General features: G+C 43.2%; 1 protein-coding gene across 1 annotated transcript in view; it reads right to left on the bottom strand.

The window, feature by feature from the left end:
- Positions 1-18,495, bottom strand: part of MYO3A (myosin IIIA) — a 140,115-nt gene that overhangs the window by 4,056 nt on the left and 117,564 nt on the right. The window contains exons 33-34 of the mRNA XM_060248333.1: positions 10,581-10,690; positions 4,907-4,947 (exon numbers count right to left, since the gene is read on the bottom strand). Of these exons, the coding sequence (XP_060104316.1) occupies positions 4,907-4,947; positions 10,581-10,690 (151 nt within the window). The remainder of the gene's footprint in view (positions 1-4,906; positions 4,948-10,580; positions 10,691-18,495) is intronic.

Consider the following 18,495-nt stretch of genomic DNA (forward strand, 5'->3'; position numbering starts at 1 on the left):
ATCCGGTAGTTGGTTCCATCAGTATGGAGCTGCGATTGAAAAGGCCCTTTCACATGTACTCTTCAATTTGGCCTCCTTCAGCCCAGGGATCGTCAGCAGATTTTGTATACCTGGGACACATATGGGGAGAGACGGTCCCTAAGGTAGGCAGGTCCTCAGCCATATAGGGCTTTAAAGGTAATAACCAGCACTTTGTAAAGAATCTGGTATACAACTGGCAGCCAGTGCAGCTTGCGGAGCCCCGGCTGTATGTACTCCCACTTTGGGAGCCCTAATAACAGCCTAGCCGCTGCATTCTGCACCAGCTGTAGCTTCCGGGTTCGGCACAAGGGCAGCCCCATGTAGAGGGCATTACAGTAATCCAATCTCAAGGTGACCATTGCGTGGATCACTGTTGCCAAGTCGTGATGCTCTAGTAAAGGGGCCAACTGCCTCGCCTGCCTACTGAGTTCCTGCTGGACTTTTTCTACAAAAAACCCTGGACCTATGCATTTGCCTAGGGCAGCGGGCCACGTGTGTGTGTGTCTCTGTGCGCCAGATTAGGCTCTCCTCACATGACTTCAAATAGAAAAACAATTATTTGTATTAATTTTGCCGGCCTGAATCGTTCTCCCTTGGCGGAGCACTTTTTAAGTTGATAATTTTTTATGGTCCACGAATAATGTTATAAACATCCATATGGCCCTTGGCAGAAAAAAGGTTCCCCACCTCTGCTGTAAAACAATTTGGGAGCTAAAAGAGATTTACAAAGAGGCAATGTGGCATTGGAACAGAACACCCAACAAACAGCAGCACTATGAAAGACTGCTTGCAAAAAAGAAGTCCTAAAATTAAAAATATTGAGAGCACTCAGGGCTGGTGCATGGGAAAGCAGACTTTGAGGAGTGCACATACCACTGTGCCGCTCTCCCCTTCCTGGGTCTCAAAGATGACCAGGGAGTGGCTGTAGCACAGTGGAAGAGCATCTGATCTGTATGCAAAAGGTCCCAGGTCCAACCACAGGCATCACAAGTTAATTGGACCAAGTAGTAGGTGATGTGAAAGACCTATGCCCAAGATCCTGGAAAGCTTCCACTAGCCAGAGTAGAAAATACTGACCTTGATAGACAGATGGTCTGATTCACTATGAGCGTTTTCGCACTGACCTTACTCGGGAGCGATGTCCCTCTTCACCGCGCAGCGTCTGCGCGGATTTCGCACTAATTGCTCCGCAGAACCCGGAAGAGCTGCAGAGTCCCGCGGCTTCTGCGTTGCAAATGTAAACTGGTTTTTGGCCAGTTTACATTTGCGACACAAAAGCCGCGGGACTTTGCGGCTCTTCCGGGTTCTGCGGAGCAATCAGTGCGAAATCTGCGCAGACGCTGCGCGGTGAAGAGGGATGTCGCTCCCGAGTAAGGTCAGTGCGAAAACGCCCTATGTGAAAGCTTCATGAGTTCAAAAACCCCAGACTTCAGTACAACTAGGATTGGTTCTATGAAGAAATTGATCCGCAGGGCCAACTTTAGAGCTCTTTAGTTGCTGCCTGGCCTTTGTTGCTGCTGCATTGCCCACATTAGCCCAAGCTACCTGGCTGTACAAATCCCCTGCTACTTCAACAGTCTTGCTTTCAGCTTATTACCCTGGTCCATAGTTCTCCTGTTTCCTTAACAGTACCTTCTTTTTCGGTGGTGGGGAAACACTCTTCTTTTTTCACTGGACCCAAAGAGTAGAAGACAGTATGGATTTCCAAAAATGGTTCACACCAGATGTTGCAAAACATTAACTGGGCAACTATTTTCTTACGTGGATAGCTGGTTTTTGACCAGGTGTCTCTCACTGATCAAAATCTACCAAGGAAAGGATAAGAAGCTTCCAAGTTGTGCAAATGTCGTAATCAGGTTGAAAGTGTGATGTCATTAAAAATGCCACAATGTTTTACTCTTTTTAGACACCTCAATCCTCCGGAGCAGTAACTTGTGTCTATGGAAAACGGATCTCGGGTTTAAACCTTTCCAGATTTGTTATTTTGGGTCTGTTATGTAGAAAATTTTCCACAAACTCTGTCAGCCTAAAAAATGTGGTCAGAAACTTGAAATAAAAAGCAACTCAGTTCTAAAGAGAGAAAAATCAAACTGCCCATGTTCTCTACAGTACCCAGAGACCCACAAATGCACACAGTGAAGATGCACCTGCTGGCTTGGGAGCTGTGTTGAGTCAGAAAAGCACTACAATTACCAGGCAATTTTCTGCGATGCCATTCTTACTGATACAATTAAGGCTGTATTAGTACTCCTTTTAAAAAAGCCTCCGCCTTTCATGGATTTATGCATTTAACACCAATATGCACTCAGCACTGCAATTTGGTAGGCAAGGTTTTCAGCGAAGCCACGGCTGCGAGGCATTTAAATCCAGACTCCAGCGTTTTGTGATATCAGGGAGATGTGACATTATCGGGGGCAGTGGGTACATCAGGCTCAGAAATGAATGAAAGGCTTATGTGGATCAATAAGGCACACAGAGATAATCACCATCTGTATGCTTAACTGTTTCGGAGCAATGCCAGGAAGCACAAACAAAAGGGAGGAACTTGACTTTGGTCCAGCCTAGGAAATCCCCCGGCCTAATCAGCATAGATGAATGTAGCAGGGAGCACACTCTGAGGTAGGGGAGCTGCTGGGCCTCAGGGCAGGGTCCACTGCTGCTGCTGACTTGCCTGCCTGCCTGGTCTCCCACTTGCTTGTAAGAACTCCCCCAGACATGCTGCCAGCAGCATCAAGTAAAGGGGTGATGAGAGGGCCTGCAATGGGGGAGGGGCGGGAGGGAAGGATGCACAGGCGTTTGGGCTGACAGGAGCGTAGTGCTGGGCAGAGCCCTGGGACATTCTGCATAGGGTCCCCCAAATTCTGGAACCAGCTCTGGATTTTAACTATCAGAAGGAGAAGGAGGAGAGCAAGAAGGAGGAGGAGGAGGTTGGATTTATACCCCACCCTTCACTACTCAAATGAGTCTCAGAGTGGTTTAAAATCTCCTTTCCCTTCCCCTCCCCACAACAGACACCCTGTGACGTAGGTAGCTTTCAGAGCTGAGAGAGCTGACAGAAACTGTTCTTGAAAGAACAGCTCTGAGGGGACTTGTGACAGGCTCAAGGTCACTGCAGCAGGTGTATGTGGAGGAGAGAGGAATCAAACTTGGTTCTCCCAGATAAGAGTCTGCACACTTAACCACTACACCAAACTGGATGCCTGTGGATGTTACTGGAGACCATAACTACAGCAAAAGTGAGCTGGTGCTGTCACATTTGAGATGAGCCCTCAGACTGGTGATCTCCGTGCAAGGTATAGAGATGAACTGCCCTTGGCCAGCAGGCTGACTGAATGCTACCAAAATGCCGACTCCTTCATACTCATATAAAATGCGTGACTGCAGTGTTCTTAACCAACTGTGTCAAACACAGGGTTTTTTTGGGTGTTTTTTTTTTTTAGCAACAGGGGTTTACAGTATGCAATGGATGGTGTGAGGCTATGGTGAAGCAAGCAGCAGGCTCCTTCCCCATAGCCTCTCTCTCCACCCATACCTTCCTTCCAGCTTACTTCCTGCTTCAGACTTCAGCTGGGGAGACAAATACACAGAAAGACAAATCTGCAGGGAGGGACTTTGTCATCTCCCACCCTAGAGATAGATAATGAAAATCCCAAAAGTGCTGCAGAGGGACTTTGTCATCCTCCAACCCAGAGCATTCTAATCCTGTCGGCTTAGCCTCATGCTGGAGGAAGTGAATCAGGATCTCCCACCCAATGGGATGTGTGCAGTTTCTTTACAGCGGCAGCAGCTGCCTCCTAGAGTGGAAACATGGTGGAAGGCTGCAGGAGAGAGACAAGCAAAGCAGCCTATGACAAGCAAAGGGCTCTGGAGACCCAGTCTCCAGCCTTACTCCATCTTTAGCTAAGGGTCACTTCCAGATACTTGATATCACAGGCCATCTAGGGATTGCTCTCCTACGGATACTGACTGCCAGCGGTCACAATGAAGGCGGGAGAGGGTGCATGTAGCCTCTAATGCAGGAAGTCTCTAGTGCATGCACTAATGCAGGAAGCCCAGCACCAATGAAAGAGTTTTTTGTGTGTACTGTAAGCTGCTCTGAGTTCCCTCTTGGGAGGGCAGCTCAGTGGTAGGAGCCTCTGCTTGGCATGCAGAAGGTCCCAGGTTCAATTCCCAACATCTCCAGGTAAAAGGATCAGATAGAAGGGTGATGCAAAAGACACTAGCCTGAGACTCTGAACAGACACTGCCAGTCTAAGTAGGCAATCCTGACCTTGAGGACCCAAGGACCTGATTCTGATTCAATATAAGGCAGCTTCATGTGTTCCAAGTGAAAAGCGGAATAGAAATAATTTTAAAAGATACATCACAATGCCCAGCCTTGTGAGCTGATGTCCCAAGCATGCCAGTTCAGTGTACTGAGTTGCTAGAATACCAAAATCATACACCAGCTATCCGATTCTACTCTGCAAGGACTGAATGAAAGAATTCAGTCCTGGTTGTACCTTTTAACTGCATCTCCCTCTCCCCCTCCCCAATCCTGATGAATAGTTTCTGGTAGGAATTTCATATATGAAATAAAAGTTTACATGCAATGAATTGGAACCTGAAGGATCATCAGTATTCTATTTGGAATAGAGTGACTGTTCCGTGATAAAAAGCTTACCCAAACTTGTGGAGAACTTTTGTGAGGCCACTGTACAACTGAAGATAAATAAAAGAAATGTTGACAGTTCAGGATTCTGTAATGTGTTTTTGTCCTTCCAAAGGCAAGGAACTCACTTTGCCAGAAATGGTCAGCTAGCAATATCCCTTTTCTTCAAATATGAGTTAACAATATAGCTAAGGCAAGATCAGGGTCGCTTACTTTCACAAGGAGAGAAATTACCTGTTTTTTCTTGGTTTCCGTTTTTCCTCTAGGACTGATTTCTGAAAGCATAATTTTGGAAAGTGTTATTATAGTGTGAGCACATTAGGTAGAAATGTAATTTACAATCATTCATCTGGGTGCATCAGGGCATATTTCCACCCCATCTTTTTGTTTTTTTGTGTGGGGTAAACAGATGCTCTTTCACCAGCTCTCCCTTAGGCAGTCTTGAAATGTGGGGTGAACCTCTGCATTACGATTTAATCTTGTTCTGATTTAAAACTGGACATTTTCTATGCAAGTATTTGATTCACAGATGCGCTTGTTGAACCCTCCCACCCATTTTTTATATAATGAAAATCCCAAAGGTGTCACTTTATTGCCCTTCCCTCTTACTGAGCTGGATCCAGACTAAATTTTCTGCAAACAGAAAGCATTTCTTTTAGCCTTGTCACTTTATTCTGCTGCAATTTCTTGATCTCCCTCAAATGCTGCTCTCATGGGCCCTCAAGAATGGCATAAGGGGTAAATTGGGGTCTGTACCAGGAATAGGAAATAGGAAGAAATTACATCCATCTTTTGGTTAACAGAAAACTTTGGACCCAACCCACAGCTACAGTAGAAGCAGTATGGTCTCTGTAAAATGAAATGCTTTTAGAAAAAAAATATATATAGGACAATTCTAATCCACCCCACCCCCCCCAAGTTTCAAACATCAATAATAGTTTTTTAAAACCTTCCCAGACAAAGCAAAGTGAGATATCATCCTTTGGGATGTATATCAAAGAGAAGAATGGACAGATCTGGATTTCACTTGTACTGATATCAGGCACCAGTCAGTGCCTCTAACATATGGCACTAAATTGGTTTTAAATCTGTGCCAGAGTATCCACATCATTTGCTAAATTCTAAAACAAACAAGATTTATTTAACCTACAGTCTATAAATATAGAGCACCAAGCAAGAAGGGGGGACGACCTTTCTTGAAGCACTTATTATTTAACTCCTGTTTAGCGCTAGCAGCATGAGTTGCAGTCTGCCAAAATGATTAAGGTGATGATTCTAAGTAGACTCACTTGGAAATTAAATAAGACATAGGGTCAACGTACATGTGATGTTTCTGTGGGCAGACCTCCAGATGTATAATTTTGCTCTAAAAATCAGCCATGGCATATGTGTGTGTGCGAATCTGTCTTGGAGTCTCAGCATAGGAGGAGCAGGAGTTTAACTCTTTCGCCTGTACTATTCCTGAAAGCAGAGGAGGTCTCTACAAACTATTGATTCAGGTGGATAGTCAGGTTGGTCTGAAGTAGCAGAACAAAGTTTGAGCCCAGTGGCACCTTTAAGTCCAACAAAGTTTTATTCAAAGTTTTATTCATGTGTCTGTGCACTTGTTCAGATACAGCGAAACAGAATTTCCTCAACTATTACATATAGAAAGAGGAATGATGGGGGGAGGGATTAGTTGCCGGGAAGGGCCAATTAGAGTCAAGACAGAGACAGAAACAAAATTGGAAATTGTCAGTCCATACATATACTGTAACAGAGGTTGAGCAGTAAATTTATCATACAACATAATGAAGATTCAAGGATCACACAGGAATAATAAGCAAATGATAACCACTTGTTTGGGTTTAATTCTGGGGTGGGGGACATAGTGAAGGAAATAAATAAGTCAAAATTAGAGACTGATGTATCTGTAGTATTCTGAGAGTAATTACTTGAGATGCTGCCATCCATCTCCTCTCAATCTTGAATTCTGACATATTTATTCCCTTCTCTGTTTTTGCCCCAGAATTGAACCCAAACAAATGGTTACCATATAAACTAAGTTTATAATTCCTGTTTAATCCCTGAATCTGTTAAACTTGATGTATGCTGCATGATAATTTACTGCTCATGCTCAACCCTGAAAGCGGCGCACCGGGTTAGGAGTCTGGGAGTTTTACTGGAGCCTTCATTATCAATGGAGGCCCAGATTGCAGCCACTGCCAAGTCAGCCTTTTTCCATCTGAGGCGGGCAAGGCAGTTGGCTCCCTTCCTAGAGCGCCAAGATCTGGCAACGGTACTTCACGCAACGGTCACCTCGAGACTGGATTACTGTAATGCCCTCTACATGGGGCTGCCTCTGTACCGAACCCGGAAGCTGCAGCTGGTGCAGAACGCAGCGGCCAGACTGTTGCTGGGGCTCCCTAAATGGGAGCACATACAGCCTGGACTGCGCGAGCTGCACTGGCTGCCAGTTATATACCGGGTTCGTTACAAAGTGCTGGTCATTACCTTTAAAGCCCTATATGGTCGAGGACCTGTCTACCTTAGGGACCGTCTCTCCCCATATGAACCCCAGAGAGCACTGAGGTCAGCTGGAAAAAACTTGTTGACCACCCCCGGACCAAGAGAGGTGAAGCTGCAATGCACCCGCAATCGGGCCTTCTCCTCTGTAGCCCTGAACCTATGGAACCAACTTCCAGAGGAAATGCGGGCCCTGCGGGACCTTGAACAATTCCGCAGGGCCTGCAAGACCTTCCTCTTCCAACTGGCTTTCGCTGACGTAGAAAGAAATTGCTAATGATTACCGCCATCATAAAGAACAAATAGCATTAGCACTTTTATCAATTTAATTAATTAATTTTAAACTTACCAGAATTTTAATGTTAATGTTTAATGTTAAATGTAACTTTGTTTTTTGTATAATGGAAATTTGAATGATGTTGTTAGCCGCCCTGAGCCTGCTCCGACGGGGAGGGCGGGATATAAATAAAATTATCTATCTATCTATCTATCTATCTATCTATCTATCTATCTATCTATCTATCTATCTATCTATCTATCTATCTATCTATCCATCCGTATGCACTGGTAATTTCCAATTTTGTTTCCGTCTCTGTCTTTACTCTAATTGGCCCTTCCTGGCAACTAGCACCCCCCCTCCTCCCAAATCATCTCTCTTTCTATATGTAGTGGTTGAGGAAATTTTGTTTCACGGTATCTGAAGAAGTGTGCAAACACACAAAAGCTCATACTTTGAATATTGAATGTTGGTCTTAAAGAGGCCATAGGACTCAAACTTTGTAATACTTTCAGCCTGGTAAGGGAAAACCCAGGAACCTATAGAAACTCAGAACTGGAGGGACCCCAAGGGTCATCAAGTCCAAATGCCTGCACAATACAGGAAAATGACAGCTACCCTCCCTCACTCCCCTCGTGACCCTGCTCTATGCCCCGAGGATGGCAAAAGACCTCCAGGATCCCTGAGCCCATCTGGCCTGGAGGAAAATTCCTTCAACCCACGAAGTGGTGATTAGCATTACTCTGGGCATATCAGAAAGGGCCACAACAGCCAAGTGCTGGTGCATCCCTTCCTATATGTTGCTTGTCTTTTTCTCCATTAGAGCTCATGGAGACCATTTCCAATCTGGGAAGCTGTGAGAGGCAAGTCAACCACACCCTCATTCACCACTGTAGCTGCAATCCAAATACCACCCATCTATTATGGTTATTGTGACCCAAATACGTGACCTGGATTCAAATCACAAAACTCCAGCATCACATGTAGGTTGGTTCAGGCTTATCTATCCACTCAGGGTGCCTAAGTAAATTCTGCACCACATCCTGTGCCAAGCTCTGCCCTTGGGCTGTACCTTTCACACATTCTTTTGGAACTTGACATCAGGCTGAAAGGGGGTCAAGATGGGAAAGACAGAACATGTAATGCTCATTAATGGCAAGACACCCACCTTAGTGTCCTTTAGGAGCTAGGCCTAGACATTCATCCAAACTTAACCAAGGATTCCACAATTTAGGGTTGTTTTTATGATCTAGTTTGAAGACTTTTACAGATACCATTTTAGGTGGCTGATGTATTTTCATGCAGTTTTCATTCTTATATTGTTTTTATGATTTGATTGCATTGGTATTTCTCTGTGAGCCGCCTTCAGCTGCTCTCTGGATCATATACATTTTCTAAGCACGCTGGCTCTTTTCAAGGAAAACAACATGTGTAATGGAGCTCACATTTGTAAGGGGATGCTCCAGGACAATAAAGTACAGAATCGAGGCCTACACAGATTTCCTATTTGGTGGAAACTAATGGCATAAACATTACTGACTTGCCAGCATGCAATCACAACTCTACGTTTGCCATCATCAGTGACTTTAGGGTGGAACTAAATGGGACATGCTACAGAGACAGAGGTGTATCTGTCTTTTAAAAAAAAATCTGTTTCAACCTAATGTGTGGTATGATGCTATTGTGCGTTGCCTTTCCCAGGCCCTGCCTTGCGTCATGAAAATGTCATAGTGTGATGATGTCACATTACACATTGGGACTGTAGCTGACCCAAGGAACCAAAAGATACCAAGTGACAGCAGCTCCATCTCTTTTCTTCAGATCCTTGGTTACAATTTCTGATGAGAGCCAACAATAGCTGCAGCCTGACTAAGCAAATGTATTCTGTCACCTGCTGCTAAATAGGTCAATAGCAAGCCTATGCCTCCAGCAAGAAGGCTTAATTGATCTTCAGAGGAATTTAACAGACAGTTTCTTCAATTTCCTCCTGACACATCCAAAAGCTTATTTCCTTCTCTCGCCATTCAGTGGCCTTAAGGTCAGGTTTGGAAAGCTGTCACTGCCTAGGATATTTTGAGCTGAGGGATTATGAGAAACTATTCCTCAAGTCCTCTCTTGTCAGATTTTTGTGCCTTTTAGGAAAAGGGCATATCATACAATGTGTCTTAATGGTGGAGTTGGAATGAATGCTGCACTTTTATCAGGAAATCCTGTAAAGATTTACTCCAAAGTAAGTTTCATGGAGTTTAGCCAGAGTTACTTATCTAGTAGGAGTGCACTGGATTGTAGCTACAGAGTAAAAGCTCCTACTGAAAGCAATATCTACAGAGATGGCTGCAGCACAGTGTTAGAGCATGCAGAAGATTGTGGGTTCAATCCTTAGCACCGCCAGTTAAAAGGTTTGGGCCATAGGTAATGTGGGAGACCTCAACCTGAAATTCTGGAGAGCTGCTGCCAGTTAGAGTAGACAACACCAAGCATGATAGACCAGTATAAGGCAGTTCCATGTCTTCAACAGGAACACTGTTACATACTGATTCCAGTGGTGCTTCTTATACTTTGAACATGAATGCCTTGAGCTCTCCAAGCCATGGAGTTGTGCAGCTTTGAGAAGGCATTTAAAGGGACCACAATATCTTTAAAAGCACTTTAAGTTTATCTATCTGGCGGTTCCAAAAATCCCAAATATTTTTGGGATTTTGGGGATTTGACCATTTCTGATAGATGAACAATATCTGAAATCTGCATACAGCTAAATCAATACCCTAAAAATACCAATAACACATTTTTTCTGGTTTGAATTTAGCCAAATGCACACCACTACCAGCTATTAAAGAACAGCAATGGATCTGGATGCAATGACCCCTGATCACTTCTGATCACACAACATGGGGGCAATGTCTGCCAATCATTCCTGAGCTTAACCTCACGTCATTACTAAGGACCTGTGACCCTCTATGTCACGGGGAGGACATCAGATTCAACTTTCTAGGGGGAGGACATCAGATTCAACAAGAAGATGACAAAGGTTAGCTCTGCAAATAGAGGTCTACTTGGGTCTTCTGGATTCAAGACTTACAACATACCCAATAGGTTTTACCCATATAATAGGACAAGAAGGCATACATGTAGCAATGTGTAATATGTAGAATCCTCAGGGTTGTTTAATGTCTTGGGTTTCTGAGGTCTTCTTGGGGTTCTCTGTATAGGGCGGGTGTTCTCTGCTCTGGAGGCAACTACAAGAAATGTCAACACAAGAAAAATGCTTGTTACTAACAGATGGAGAATGCATTTTTACTCATCTAGAACGGTTAACATGAATGCATGTGAAGAAGCAACAAATATGAACATTTGTAAGGGGAAAATATCCTTGCAAGATTACATGGGCTGTGTTCCTGCAAAAGAAAGTATGGGACTACTCTAAGTAATATGACAGTCAAGCTGGTAAACCATTTGGCAGGTGGTAAATTTCTACTTCTTCTTTCAGTCTTGAGTCTGTGAAAGTGAATTCGACCTGCTGTCCACTGTACCACATACAACAGCAACTTGGCTCATGTTTCTGAGTTTTTCAAGTGTTTTAGGGCACTGCTTGCAACTTGTGTTCGCATGCCAGAGGAGTGATCTCACATCAACAGCTGAAAAGAATTGATTTTTTTAAGAAAAGCTGAGCTGCACTTTTATTTATTTATTTAGTATTGCAACTGCCTTGAGTCAGAAATCTGCAAATGCAGTTTAAAAAAAAAAGCAAATAACTGAAATGCAGAGGGAGCCCTACTTGGGGAGGTATGTCTGAACAGTGACAGATACCAACCTATAACTTGGCACCATTTCACACAAATCACATAATTGAATGTTATTTTAATAACTGTAAACCTTTGGCCAGTTTTCACTTAGCGGAAAATCTCTTTCTGCATGTGTCATATCATGGAATTCTGAACAGAAAAAAAACTAGCATGTCAGCCTGAACCGGCTGTAACTGTTCCCCCTAACATCTGGTGTTCTTTAAAGCAGTTTTTTTTTTTAAATGGAAGACCATTCACTTAAGCACACTTCTACCTTTAAAGGTACAATCTAGACACAGGCTCGATACATCAGCGACAGCTAGGTAACAGTGACATGACATTGGAGGTTCTTTTTGTGACCATGTCTAGGTTGTGCCTGATGAGAACAACCCTTTGACCCCACTCTAGTTACTCTACTGACACACTGGACAACTCTTTCCATGAAGTCCTGTTGTTGCTGCAGCTGTTCAAGCAGTGCAATAGCAACAGAGCTTCCAAATGGCAGATTTCTCTACATTTTCTGCAGCTCAGTTACTAAAGGTGGCCATCCTTCCCTAAAGGTGACCACCCGTCCCTAAAGGTGACAATGAAGAACCTGTGAATTTAGGGGGAGTTATTTGTGAGTTTCCTGCATTGTGCAGGGGGTTGGACTAGATGACCCTGGAGGACCCTTCCAACTCTATGATTCCATGATCCCCCATATCCATTCCACTGGTGTTTGAGGATTGCTTTTTACTGGTAATTGACATCATGATATGCCATCATATTGGTAAGCCAATGGCCAATTTAAAAAAAATCCCAAAACAGCCTCCTCCAGGAGCATGCATGTGGGTGGGATCAAGAAAATCTAGCTTTTCCTGATCACATGGCAGCTATTGCTGCCATAGTGCTGTGATCTTTCCTAAAACCAGGGGTAGAATTCTAATTCCCTTGGACTGCAAGAAGATCAAATCAGTCAGTCCTAAGGGAAATCAACCCAGACTGTTCCCTGGAAGGTCAGATGCTGAAGCTGAAGCTCAAATACTTTGGCCACCAAATTAGAAGGGAGCACTCCCTGGAGAAGATTCTGATGCTGGGAAAGACAGAAGGCAAAAGAAGAAGGGGATGGTAAAATATGAGATGGCTAAGTAGTGTTACTGATGTAACAAACAAGAAATTGAGCAGACTTCGGATGATGGTGGAAGACAGGAGGGCCTGGCGTGACTTTGTCCATGGGGTCGCAAAGAGTCGGACTCGACTGTGTGACTGAACAACAACAAAAGAATTCTAGCAGGAGCTCCTTTGCATATTAGGTCATGCACCCCTGATGTAGCCAATCCTCCAAAAGCTTACAAAGAAGAGCCTTGTAAGCTCTTGGAGGATTGGCTACATCAGGGGTGTGTGACCTAATATGCAAAGGAGCTCCAGCTAGAATTTCACTCCTGCCTAACACATTGCAGCAAAGCAGGTTTAGAAAAGATCAGAGAAAAGCCAAAGAAAATCCTGGAGGTAAACAAGTGTGCCATGAAGCTGTAAGGGAAGCAGAATGAAAACAACATTTCCAAAATGCATTGATCTCAGGGCAAATAACCTGTGTAGAAAAGCCAATTCTAACAACAACAGTAGTATAATGACTTTTTATTAGGACTAACCAAAGTATCATAAAATAATGAGGCTTTTCATTTCTCCAGAAATCTTCAACAAATAAAGTTTGTGGGGGACTTGAAGGTCTAATCTCATTTTCTGATATTTTGGTTAGCGCTAGAGTTGCCAACTCCAGGTTGGGAAATTCCTGGAGATGCTGGGGTGCAGCCTAGGGAGAGCTGGGTTGGGGAATGGAGAGACAGACCTCAGTGAGGTATAATGCCATACAGTTCACCTTTCAAAGCAGCCATTTTCTCCAAGGGAATGGATATATGTCACCTGAAGAACAGCTGTAATTCCAGGTGATCTTCAGGCTGCGTCTGGAGGTTAGCAACCCTAGTTGGTACTAATAAAACTATTACATTGCCATATGGGAAATGTTTCTGTAGGCCAAGATAGCAACCTACATGCTAAAGAATCTCCATATTTAAGTGGCCTGTGCCCTAGCTATTCACTGCATTCTCCTTGGTTTGACCTTGAAGCAAGGATCTTTCAAAATGCATGGTTTTCCCATTCTCTATTGCTCCAGCATGGGTAAGGAAAGGAAGAATTTGCTCTCCTAGGGTCTGAAAGAAACTGTCTCTCATGCAGAGGGAAATGCTATGCTGCTGACATCACTTTAATTAAGAATGTGACACGTGTATTCATAATCAGAAACGATCAGCTATACATCAGTGCAAGCCCCAGCTAAATTTTTCTTTTTTTGTGTGATAAATAAAGGCTTGGAAAGGTCATGATAGATTGGAGGACCAGAAAGAATCATGGCAATTTACAGTGGTGTCTGAGTGATGATTACGTTTATTGTTCTAGTTTCTTATCTAGGATGCAGACGGCTCCTAATGTAATGAACAGACAATTATCCCTTAACATTTTCCTCTTCAAAAACAATGGCGCTTTTCTAAACCAAGATGCATACAATTCACTTTCAGCAATGAAATTTCAGTGCAAATAATTCATTTTACTAAACTGAAAGCACATATTAATCACTGTTTTACAGTTAAAGCAGATACAGGTAGCCAGATTAGACGTCACTTAAAGGCATTCAATTGGGCAATACGAATGCTAAAGGTATATATTTTAGGGAGCCAGTATAGTGTAATGGCTGAGAATAGGTAAAAGGTCCCCAGCAGAGGTCTTACTGTAACCACAGACTCAAATGATGGTCCAACACAGCCCCTGTTCTCTGTTTCAGCTCAATCCTTTGATAATATGAAGATTATTGTGAGGATTATTGTGTTGCACTTTGAACATCTGAGATGTGCTGCGCAAATGGTCTATTTGCTCTTGCACTGAAATCTCTCAATAGTCTGTCACTATGAGACAGGGCAGCGCCGGCTCCTCGGACTGGATGAAAGGCTCCTCTTGCTTGGTTATTCCACGAACCAATTCCGTGCAGCACTGCAGCTACGTGTCATGGGCTGCAGGGCAGGTACATTCATTGCCTGTTTTCCCCTCCCCTCTGAAATGACTGTTTGAAAACACAACATTCTTGGTACAGCGTTTCAGCCTGATTTTCTTGCTACCCCTTTCACCTTGGGTGGTCACCAGAAATAATCTGTAGGGAATAAAGCTAAAAATCAAAAGTTATCACTAGAGCCATGGTGAGTTGTCAGAAATGAATAATGAAGCTTCCGTTCATAGCTAGGCAGGCAAATATCCCTGTTTGGCATACAAAGTGCTATTTTTGGACTCACGCATCACAGCTGGAAAGTGACATGCTGAACAAATGAAGTTGAGGGAAATGTGTACAATTATCCATTGAACTATTACAGTAATTACAGAAATCGAAATGCCAGCCGATTTAAAGGAAAACAAAAGATCAGCAGACGTTGCCACTCGCTGATTAATGCCTTTATTAGGGGGAAAAGGGGGCTAGAAAGAAGCAATTCGGTGGGAAAAACTTCTCTAAAGAAATCATTGTTTCCCAAAGCACAAAGATCTATAGGAAACTCTTTTTCAATTAATACTCTGCTTAGAGACAAATCTTTACCACTGATCGATGGCCCAGCTGAGAAAACGAAAAACGCTGTTGGAGGTAAGCATTTTATTTCCTTTATTAATGAAGAAACAGCCACAATGCTGTTGTATCTACTGTTTCTGTGTAATCCATGCTTCTGATTACAACTGTTTTATCCACAAGAGACAATGAATGAACCCTGCATGACAGCACAGAGGCCCAATAATGAATAAGAGGGAATGCTGTACAATGAGATAAATTTTGTGCCTTGCGTATATTCTGGAACAGTGAGCCATTATAATTCATAGTAAACAGTGTACACTGAACTTCAGCAAGCACTGGTGTCCTGTTTCATTTGGCACTACGGATGCCTTCTGTACGCCACAGTCAGTTGTGGTAAACAGAACACAGAGGCCTATTGTTAGAACCAGTGTGGCATAATGATTAGAGCTCACAGCCAGGATCTTGAAGACTCCAGGTTGGAATCCCCAGCCAGCAATGGAAAGTTGCTGGGTGACCCAGAACCAGTCACACACTCTCAGCATAATGCATTACAAGATTGTTGTGAGGATAATTTTTACTGGTTGTGTTTAGAACAGGGGTGGCCAAATTTTGGCTCAGGAGCCACATGTGGCTCTTTAACGCATATTGTGTGGCTCTCAAAGTCCCACTGCCCCACTGGCTGGCTTGGAGAAGACATTTCTCTCTTTAAATCATTTCACCAAGCCAGGCGGTGGCTTGAAGGATACGTTTAAAGTTAAAGTTGCTTTCTTTCCACCTCTTCCCTCCCTCCTCCATCTATTTGCCTTCCTTCCTTCCTTCCTTCCTTCCTTCCTTCCTTCCTTCCTTCCTTCCTTCCTTCCTTCCTTCCTTCCTTCCTTCCTTCCTTCTTTCCTTCCTTCCTTCCTCTGATGTTCATGTCTTACGGATCACAAACATTTGACGTTTATTCTATGTGGCTCTTATATTAAGCGTGTTTGACCATTCCTGATTTAGAAAAACTAAATAGGGAGGGGCTGTAGCTCAGTGGTAGAACATGGACTTTGCACACAGAAGGTCCCAGTTTCAATCCCTGGCATTCTCAGTTAAAAGATCTGCTATGCAAAACTTTGTCCTCCTTAAGACACAGAGCCATTGCCAATAACAGTAGGCAGTACTGAACAAGATGGTCTAATGGTCTGAATCAAAATTAGGCAGATGCATTGAGAGGAGGTGTGTAGTTTCTGTTAGAGCATCTGTTGGTTAGAGCACCAGTTTGGTATGCAGAAGGTCCCAGGTTCAATCCCCAGCAACTTCAATCAAAAGAATCATGTAGAAGGTGATGCAAAAGACTTCTACCTGAGACCCCAGAAAGCTGCTGCAGGTTGAAGTAGACAATACTGTGCCAATGGTCTGATTTAGTGTAAGGCAGTTTCACATGTTCATGTGTGTTCAAATATGACAAGCATTACAGAATTTCTGCTCACAAAGTTGCCAGCAATCAATTGGGCCGAGGCATCCAAGAACTTAGTGTTTATTTAGGGACCTGGATTACTGGCTGGTGCACATGTGATTCTTGCAATCCACCTCAGCTTGTCTTCTAATTTACAGAAGTCATGGACAATTCTGCATTCAGCACAGACAGTGCCATCTGCTCTATTAGTTTCTCAGGGTCAACAAGCAAACCATCTCTGTACCTGTTCTTCTAAGGACACTCCCTGTACTACTTGTATACATAGGAAGCAGTTGTGTTTATGTTCCCAGCAATTCTGAAATCCAGCAAGTTTAACATTCACAGCTTCAAGTATTTTTAATTGAGTATGTTGTTAATAATAATAATATAGTGGGAAGGAACAAAATCTGACTGGCTCACCCTGTTCAGAATGCCATGGATGGAAAAGTATCCCTCCCTTCCCTTCAAGTGCTCCATGATTTCTGCTGTTCCAAAATACCTAACTTCGGAGGGGTAGCTGTGTTAGACTGCTGCTGCAAAACAAGGAATCTCATGGCAACTAAAAGGTTAACATTTTTAATGCTAAAATAAGGTTTTGTGGAATAGAACTTACTTCATCAAAGGCATGGGTCACTCCCCTCCCCACACAGGCATACACACAAACCCAAGGTTATAAAGAAAACACCTGTAACAGTAAGGTCAAAAGGGCATGAGAAGCAGGGAAATTTCAAAATGCAATCAAGAAAAGTACCACTCAAAATAACAGTAATTGGTGATAATGTTATCTCTTGAGCTGAGTTAAGCTGATTAATACCTGCAATGGTGAGTGAGTCCCAGCTCAGCTGAAATGCTGCCTAATGTATAGATGAATTCTCATTTACCAGTTGTATGCTGGAGTTTCTACAAATGCCATTTTTGAGGACATATTTGTGTCAATTTATTCCTATTTATTCTAAAACAGCAGTGGACATGTTCAGGCTCATGTTGCATACCTACTGCTCACGGATACAACTTGTCACCAAATATGAAGTAATTATCAATGATGACAAGTAATCAAGCCAGGTGGAAAGAGATGCTGTGATGGTATCAGGGATAATGTTCCTGCTGGCTTGTATCCTGTCTTTTCTATAGAGTCTGCATTTCTTGCATCCAATTCCAGTCTTTCCAGTTGAATGCTGGAGCACATGGTACCTTGTATTGATGCTGCATGGCTTTCATTCATTTCAATGGAAGTCCCACAGAACAAGATGAAGACTGTTGATGAGTCTCAGTCTTCAGGTAGAACAACTGCCTTTTCAATTTGCAGGCCCCGTCTTGCTGAATGAGGCACTTATTGAGTGAAAATTTCTTCTTCAGAACAAAGTGAACTTTTCATCACAGAAGAAATAAAAAATGAATTTGCATCTGCTGACTGTGAATTTAACTTCTCCTACAAAGATCGGCATAGAATCCCAACTATGGGCTAATTAAATGTATTTTTAAAAAATGAGTGTCTATCTGAAGGGTTACACCCTGAAATCAGAATATGAAACATTTTATGAGGGAAATGAACCTACAAATGCTTTAAAAAGGTAAAGGTAGACTCTTGTGCAAGCACCGGGTCATTACCAACTCATGGGATGATGTCATATCAGGACATTTTAAGAGGAAGAAGATGATGATGATATTGGATTTATATTCCACCCTACACTCTGAATCTCAGAGTCTCAGAATGGTTGCAATCTCCTTTACCTCCCCCCCCCCACAACAGACACCCCACGAGGTAGGTGGGGCTGAGAGAGCTCTTGCAGCAGTTGCCCTTTCAAGGACAACTCCTACAAGAGCTATGGTTGACCCAAGGCCATTCCTGCAGCTGCAAGTGGAAGAGTGCAGAATCAAACCTGGTTATCCCAGATAAGAGTTCGTGCGCTTCACCACTACACCAAACTGGCTCTCTTTTCATGGCAGACATTTATGAGGTGGTTTGCCATTGCCTTCCCCAGTCATCTACACTTTACTCCCAGCAAGGTGGGTACTCATTTTACTGGCCTCAGAAGAATGGAAGGCTGAATCAACCTTGAGTCGGCTACTTGAACCCAGCTTCCGCCAGGATCAAACTCAGGCCTGCAGTACTGCAGTTTACTGCTCTGTGCCATGGGGTTCCTACAAATGCTTTCACACAGTATTTATTAAAGATTGAATGTATGAAAGGTATTATTAATATTATGAGTGCTGATCCAGATCCATTCATTTATGATTGTGAATGGA

Source organism: Heteronotia binoei, chromosome 10 (genome assembly GCF_032191835.1).
Source record: "Heteronotia binoei isolate CCM8104 ecotype False Entrance Well chromosome 10, APGP_CSIRO_Hbin_v1, whole genome shotgun sequence".
Lineage (NCBI taxonomy): Eukaryota > Metazoa > Chordata > Lepidosauria > Squamata > Gekkonidae > Heteronotia > Heteronotia binoei.